An 8,473-nucleotide genomic window follows, 5' to 3' on the forward strand; every position below is an offset into this window, starting at 1 on the left:
TCCTTTTCTGCAGCTAAGACCACTGCCTCTTTCACTGCTCAAAGCTGTTCCAAACTGTAGCAGCGTGATACAGGTTAAGATCCTTTTCAGGTTTACAGCCACTGATTCAGATTTGTGGAAAACACAGCCCTGTCATGAATCCCATCAGCTTTGTCCTAGTGCTGCTGGGAGTACCGTCACTGGGAAGTCATACAGGGGAACGCTGACATGCGGACACCAGAGAGAGGCCAAAGAGCAAAGACCTTGTTCCTCTTCTTCTCCTTGGAGCAGCCAGGTGGCTAAAGCTCTTCTATGTACCATGTAGCTGATTGTGTGCCCTCTAAAGTGTTGCATCGTGGTTTCTTTAATCACCTTCCTGAACTCCATAGAAGTGATGGTGTCAGGTCATTATCATGTACAGTTGGGCCCTCAGCGGAGACCAGGGTCCCATGTGCTAGGCAGTGAGATGGTGCCACCTGAAGAGCTCAAGCATAGAAGGGCAATAGGGGCACAACAGGGGACGTGCAAGGTCGCAGAGATGCTTGCTGGCACAGCTAGCCCCTCTATGCCAGTGCTTTGTTAGCTGGAGCAGCTTGCCAGCTTCCTGCTCCTCCTACACAACATAGGAGGTGCAATATAAGTGGAGCAGTGGAGATACTACCCTTCCCAAAGTTGTCAAAGGGAGCAGGATGGAGCCCTTCTTTTCCAGTAATGAGACATGGGTGAAGTTTGAGTTTCATAAGCCAACAGACTTGATAAGAAAGGCAGACTACAATTGGCCTCCGAAGATGATATCTTGGTAGAAAGGACCGTTGACAGCAGTTAGGAAGAGGAAGAGAGCATGTGATGGCCTTTCTTAACGTGCTGACTAACCTAGTTGCTGGGGTTTTTTTGGTCACTGCGAGCTAACCGAACCCCACATACACCTTCTGCAGGCAGTGTTCTTTGCGAGGAGAGAAGTAATAACAGTGAGATAAGTCAAAGTTTCGGCAAAGCAGCTTCTCTGACTCAGACGTACCTTTCTAAGGTTCAGATTTCCCCACAGAGCGGCTAACATTTTTGCTGAAGTCACACTTCTCAGTGCAGAAGAAACAGAAGCTGTATATCACTCTCCTTTGTTGTGGTGCTACACACAAGGGACTCAATTTGAGTACTGCAGGGGATGTGAGAGCTCTATCAGAGGACCTGCTGTAATAGTCAGGGAAATTAAGAAGCCCATGGGTTGGCCTCGGAGAGCATGTCAAATCCAGGCAGACAAACTGTTCTTCTGCTCACTACCTACAGAAACTTTCGTGGTGGAAACAGTCTGTTAAACAGTTTCAGAACGGAGGAGACTTTCATTAAATGTATTCAAAGCTTAAAAAGCCTCAGAGGAGGCAAGTGATTTGATTGGAGAGCTAGGACTGAAAAGGCTCCTACACTAGCATACATTTAAAAAATTCACTTGCTGAACTTTCCATTAAATATAGCTTTTTTTTCATTAAATATAAGCATTTTATGCAGCTTCCAGGGGGTCTTCTTGATTTTGGTTCAGAAAACATTCTCACAGCTGAGGGGAACAAAGATTTTAAATGGCGCCCATGTCCATCCTAACCAAATGGCTCCCAGCAGGCCAGAGGACCCATAACAGCAGATCAAAGTTTTCTACCCACGAAGGCAATGATGTGACTTATTCATTTTACCTGACTTGGCTACATAAATTGTCTTTATCAGAAACCAGCTTCGGCCATGCAGAAGCACAAGGAGCAGACAGCAGTCCTTCACCTCACAAACAGAACATTTCTTTGCTTTGGCGCCAAACTTTGTTAGTCAAAAGATCCCACCCCAGCTTTGCAGAATGGTTTGTGCTTTAATTCACCTGTGCTCACCGCACCATAACGTCACTTCACCCCGTCCTGGTTTCGGCTGGAATAGAGTTAATTTTCTTCTTAGTAGCTGGTACAGTGCTGTGTTTTGGATTTAGTGTGAGAATAATGTTGATAACACACTGATGTTTTAGTTGTTGCTAAGTAGCGCTTATCCTAAGTTAAGGACTTTTCAGTTTCCCATGCTCTGCCAGCAAGCAGGTGTGCAAGAAGCTGGGACGGAGCAGAGCCGGGGCAGCTGACCTGAACTAGCCAAAGGGATATTCCATACCATGGAATGTCATGCCCAGTATATAAACTGGGGGGAGTTGGCTGGGAGGCGCAGATTGTTGCTCGGGCATCGGTCAGCGGGTAGCGTGCAATTGCATTGTGCATCACTGGGGTTTTTTTTCCTTTCTTTCCCCTCTTCTTTTTTTGTTATATTCCTTTTCATTACCACTACTATTATTATTATTATACTTCATTATTATTATTGTTAGTATTATGTTTTACTTTAGTTATTAAACCGTTCTTATCTCAACCCACGAGTTTTACCTTCTTTCCCGATTCTCCTCCCCATCCCACTGGGAGCAGGGGGGGAGTGAGGGAGCAGCTGTGTGATGCTTAGCTGCTGGCTGGGGTTAAACCACGACAACCCCATAGCTGGTCACTTTAAACTGCTTGCTTCAGAGCGCTTCCAAAAGTTACATACGTCCAGAACCAGAAAATGCACCTATTTCTGCAGGGTACCCTGGCAGCCAACTAGCAAATAAAGCAAAGAGCTTGGGAGATGGGGGAAGTGTAAACTTGGGCCAAAGATACCATAGCACAATCCTTCCTTTTAAAATACTTGAGGATCTTTAATGCTGGCACAGGGGAGGCCAAACCTCAGCAAGCACAGCGTGGATCATAAAAAAAAGTTATTAGGAAACAAAGTTAGGGCTTCCATGATCATTAAAGGATCTCTGCATAAAATAACTGCCTAAATTGAGGTTTTACAAGCCAAGCTTGGCTCTTGGCACCAGTCAGGCAACCCTGTCTTCCATTGAGGTCCTCAGGGAATTGGGACAAACCCATTGACTCTTCCAGATTTGTACTGCCGTTGATGAGAATTTAGGGGAGTAGGAGGAATTAACCCATTCCCCTCTTCCTTGGCTACATCGTCTTTATGGGACTGTTTTCCCTTTTCTTTTTCACCTGCTTGCAGACTACACCTGGGGAGCAAGCCACTTTCACAGTCACTCTTCTGAGTACAGAAAATATTAATGCATTTAATTAATATTTTAAATTAATCCTTATAATGATAAATTCAGCATAACTTCGAGATGGGTGAAAGTAGAACAAGTCACCTGTGACTGATGACAAACATGGCTTAACACACTCAGAGCCACCGGTGTGATGGCTGCAATGAAAAAAAACTGACCAGAATAATATAATAATGCCCGTGAAACAGAGTTCCTGGCTTGCACAGAGCAAAATGAACAGTGCTCAGCGTATGTCAGAAGAACAAAGGAATGAATCGGCCGCCGGAGATGTGAAACTGCAGTGCAAGAACTTTGGTATTACCAGTTCAATGCTTAAGCCACTGAGGAATGCCCTCCAGAGCTAACTGTTTATATATAACATAAATAATATAAACAGCTAAGTGCTGGAGGGCATATACATACATATAGATGTATGTATAAAAGAAAGACAGAATATTTTATCGGCTCCACTCTGCACCATGAAAAGTAATACCACCATATAAATAAACAAATGTCAGCTCTTGGGAAATGCAGGGAGGCAGAAAGTACAAAAGCTTTCCTAGCCGTGTCCTGAAGAATAAATTTCTTCTTCACATGCACCCACATCCATTGGTCCAGCTAAAAAATCTGGTCTCCACTCTCCAATTAGAAAATGCTGCTACCAAAGATGCTTTCTCAAAAATCAAAGTAACACTGCCAAATTAAGCCCAAACCAAACCCCACTAAAAACTCTCTCTTCTGCCAGTTTTAGACTGTCCACTGGGAAAAGATCATTATCAAAGAATAGTATCAACAATGTCAGATAATCACTTCAAGCTCTTTGCTATGTTCAAGTGAACGTCGTTTCAAATGTTATCGAGTGTCAAATATTTACTCTTGAGTCTGACTGTATAAACGACCCATCCAATGCCACTAAACATGGCAGGCGCACTTGTAACAAGAGCAGTGGGACCTGCAAAGCAAAGGAAACAACCCAGCTATTTTCAGGAGAGGAAGCGTGGGGACAGTCTTGGTTTTGCAGACAAAGAGCATCCTGATAGCCAGAACTCCCCAAAGAGAGTTGTGACTGCCTTTGCGCTTATCTGTGTCGAGTCTTTTTTTGACTGGTGGACCTACAGCAAGGCAGGTGGAGCTTTACAATCTCCCCGTGGAGTCAGAAATGTGTCCAATCTCACATGCTCAGTGTGAGACTCGCACAAACGCTCCTGTCCTGTGCTTCCCTGTGCCAGAGCTGTACCTGCCACAAACTGAAGCTCAGAGCTGCGCCTTGTTCCAGGACCCTGCGCACCTCAGATCTGCTGTCTGCTGTAAGCAAAAAGTCTGGAATTAGAGGAGTAGTGCATATAAGGCTTCCACTGGATTTCCTCTTGGGAAACACCCCATCGAGGATGAATTCTGCTTAGAGATGGTTCTCTTCACCATCCATTTCTAATGCACAGGACAACAGGCTTAGTCTGCCTTGTCCTTCCTCTTTAAGTGCCCTTGGAATAACTGGTAGAGCAAATTCCTCCTCCACCTATGGCTGGAGTGAAAGCAAGACCCCATTATTTCCTGGCCCATCCCTGCCCTCTGAATTTTCAAGAACAGGAGCACAATGCTGTGCTACCTGGTGTATGACCCTCAGCCACTTGAATTCATCCCACTCCGACACTATGTGGTTTGCTTTTCCTTTTTAATATTTGCAACAATGTTCTAAGGAGCTCTTGGCAAGGGGAACATGTGCCTCCATGACACAGAGACGTGACTTTGAACCGATGCCTTTCTCTGTTCCTTAATTAGGCAGTCCTACCAGAGCAGCAAATGAGGAATGTCTGTGTCAAGCACAGAGTGGGAGGATCAGCGATGTGCAGTGACACCATTACAACAATACTGCTTCATGAGCCAGCATTTCTTCAGTGTCAAAACATGGTTCAGGGCCCCAAACATCATGCTCAGTGAAGTCACGTACCTTGTCAGCAGGATTACCGAATGCTAGCGTGCAAAAACGAGGGGGACTTTGTCAGACCTTTCCCTTGTCAAAGCCACATATGTGCGGAGTTATCTGGGAGGTAACGCAACATGCAATGTGGAGCGAGGGCTGTGTATGGCGTTCTCCAGCAAAGAGCTGGTTAACAATTGTTAGCGGTATTTCAGAAACAAGGACAACCTCTCTGCATTTAAAAGATGAAAATTTTTCAATATTTTCTTTGGAGTTGTTTCATTTAGCACTTTCAAACAGCTGCCTCTAGCTATTTCATAATAATAGTAACAACCAGTAAAAAAACCTGAAAACAAAAAAACCCCACACAGCCCTGTTCCCTGATTTCAGAAAGTGGATTTTTCTGGGGCGTACATTATTAGGCAAAAGCCTTTTTTTTCCCATAAGACAAGTGCAAAGCATTTCATTAATACACACTGGAAAAATAAGATAATGGCTTTCTTGATTGTGATAAGGAACGTGGGGAGATTTAATCTGAACACTAAGTAAGGTCGAAGTGCCTAAACTCCCCTCGGACACAATGTTATCGCATTAACGCTTACATCATCACCCTCACGAATGATGCTGAGTAACGCAGCCCCAAACGTCGATCCACACACCGCAGCGAACTCCCGGGTAAGAAGGGAGAAACAACCACAAAGGTCCCGTTTTAGCATACGTCAGGCACTAAGAAAGATAGGTTTGATGTCTGGAGCAGAGGGAGCGATCTATTTTCAGCCGTTTGAATAACAGCCATGGGCCTATCAGGACGCAGTCACTCCTCTTAATATTTCGCATGTGTGCCGAGAATTAAGAGTTGGAAGGCAGCACAGCACAGCATACGCCTTCAAAAGCATGGTACAAGGACTGCTCGTAATAAAGTAACAGGAGACAAGGCTTCGCCTCCTTGACATGTTCAGAGCAATTTCCAGTTGAAAAAGGTCAACGTATCATTTACAAAGCGGCAGTGCCTGGAAAACTTTTGTAACTCTGCTCGGCAAAACACACTGGGTGATAGTAACAAACCAACTGCGCCTGGTGAAGCTGGTGCTCGGAGCACCGGGTGTGAGACGCCGTCGCTCTGCTGAACGTCGCTGTACGCTCCCGCGCAGCGCTGCTTCTGCAAGCGCCTGCCGGTTGCTGAGGTAGGCAGCTGAACCGCACGCACGGGCTCTCGTTTCTCGGCGCTGCCCGTCTGCCTCGTGCGTAAATATTGGCCAAGTTCGAGGGACACGGCAGCGAACTGCTGCCTCGAGTGAAAATAGCTGCCTGAAGCCCTGACGAACGGGATAAAATGGAGCAGGGGGGCAATTTCGAGCAGGGGCGATACTTTAGCGATACTTTTCACCCCTGCTTGGGGATGTGCTGACAGCGTTTGCTGCCGGTGCCCCTCCTCAGGGATGCCTGCTGTCACCACCTTGGCGGGGCGATGGCGGAGGCACGCGACGCGTTTTTAGGACCACAACCTGGTTTAAAAAAAGCCCGAGCAGCCCCAAAATCCCTGTGAGGGAGGACGCATCCCTCAGCTCCCCCGCTCCGGGCCTGTCAGACCTGCCCACTGCTCCTCACGCCCTCGATGCCACCGCGGGGCCCAGCACCCGGTAGGGACCATCGCGGGGGGCTGGAGGAGCAGCGGGTCGAGCCGGGCGGCCACGGACACCCCCCAGCACCCCCCTCGGGTGGGGACGGGCCTCCGCCTCGGCGCCGACCCCACCTTCGCGCCTCGCCTGAGGGACGGCTGCCGGGGAGCGCGGGGGTGCCCTGAAGGGAGCGGGGGGGGGGGGCTTCTCCTCACAGCCGCGCGTCGCGGCCCCTCCCCGCCGGCAGGGGGCGCTGTGACTCACCGCCAGGAGGGCCGAGGCGCGCTGCTCCCCCGCCGGCTGCTCCCCGTTGATGCCGCCGTTGCTGAGGAGGTGCTGGTGGTAGTCCGGGGGCGCGGCGGCGGCGGCGGCGGGGGTGGCCGAGCCGGCGGCGGCGGCCGCCTTGGGGTGCTTGCCGGCCTTGCGGGCGCCCTGCCCCTGCTGCACGAGGTGGAGGAGCTGCAAGGTGCTCTCCCGCTCGCGGTCGGAGCTCTCGGCGCGGCCCCGCTCGTAGCGCCCCTCGCAGCTGAGGTGGTGCTGGCGGCAGACGGCGATGCGGGCCCGCAGCCGCTCGACGATGGCGCTGTGCACCCGGGGCGCCGCCGGGCCCCCCCCCAGCAGCCCGGCCCCCAGCCCCGCGGCCTGGGGGGGAGCCGTGTCGCCCATCGCTGGCTGCCGGTCCTGGCCCTCCGGATGGGTCGGTCCTCACTGCCGCATGGAGCGGGGGGGGGCGGGGGGGGGGGGGGAGGCGGGGGCAGCGGCGGGAGCCCGAGCCCGGGGGCTGGCGGCGGGGCGGAGGGCGGTCAGCCCCGCGCCCCCAGCCCACCCCCACCCGGCCCCGGGCGGTGACGGCCCCGCGGGGGGTTGACAGATCGGGGCGGGGGGGGGGCGTCCGGCGGCCGCTAGGGTTGTGCCGGCATCGGCCGGGCGGGAGGGGCGGGGGTCGGGGCCGGGCAGCCCCCGCCGAGGGGCTCCGCGGGGCGGAAAGGGCTCCCGGGGAGGGGGGGACGGGGGGGGACGGGGCTCCGCCGGGGGAGGAGGGCGGAAAAAAAAATAAAGCGAGCCGCTGCCTCCAAAATGAATCCCTGGATGAAGGAGATCTCCCTCGGGAATGAGTGAGACTTGGCAGGTTTATTGATTTTATTTTATTTCGGGGGAGCGGGGGGTTATTCCTTGGAGTGGAAATTTAAGCCATTGCCGTGCTCGGCGGCACGGAGAAACCCCCCGGCGGACCAAAAATCTCGTAGATTTGGCGGAGTGGGGTTTGTTGGGGTTTTTTTTTCCCTAAAGTCTTTAGTAAATGTGCAAATAAAGAGCCGGGGAAGGAGGAGGAGGAGGAGGAGGAGGAGGAGGAGGCGGCTCGGGTTAGTTTAGTCTTTGTGCTTTCTCGTTTCTCTCGCCCGCTCTTTGCTGGCCGCTCTTCGGTTTATAACTGTGTCCAACTCTCTGCCGCTAAATTGTAGTTCCTCTAAAAATAAGAGAGACGGATCCCCCGGTCCGGAACAATGTCAGTCAGTGGACTTCCAGACCACGCTTCGCCTTCAGTTAATCCAGCCACGATAAAATCCGTATTGCTTTCAGTGCTTAGTTCCCCCCTTAGTAATAAAGCAGCAAGCTATGAACCCAGGCAAAGAACTCCTCTCGCGTACTTTCCCTTATACTCCCAGATATTGAATAGTTTCAAGTACAGTTTCAAGAAAAGCACGGGGGGGGAATAAAAGGGGGGGGGGGAAAGCCAGCCCCTCTTCAGACAGTAATTACAAACGGAGAGTTGCACTTACAAACTTCCAGCATTTTGCACCCAGCACAGTCCAGCCACTTTTCCTTTGTGTTTTTGTATATTCCATCCCCGACCCGCTGGGGTGGGTG

General features: G+C 50.8%; 1 protein-coding gene across 1 annotated transcript in view; it reads right to left on the reverse strand.

Moving 5' to 3' along the window:
• MAML2 (mastermind like transcriptional coactivator 2) overlaps nucleotides 1–7,270 on the reverse strand; it is a 218,403-nt gene extending 211,133 nt beyond the window's left edge. Inside the window, exon 1 of the mRNA XM_050913261.1 lies at nucleotides 6,869–7,270. Within this exon, the coding sequence (XP_050769218.1) occupies nucleotides 6,869–7,270 (402 nt within the window). The remainder of the gene's footprint in view (nucleotides 1–6,868) is intronic.
• Nucleotides 7,271–8,473: the final 1,203 nt, after the last annotated feature.

This window comes from Gymnogyps californianus, chromosome 1, assembly GCF_018139145.2.
Source record: "Gymnogyps californianus isolate 813 chromosome 1, ASM1813914v2, whole genome shotgun sequence".
Classification (NCBI taxonomy): Eukaryota; Metazoa; Chordata; class Aves; order Accipitriformes; family Cathartidae; genus Gymnogyps; species Gymnogyps californianus.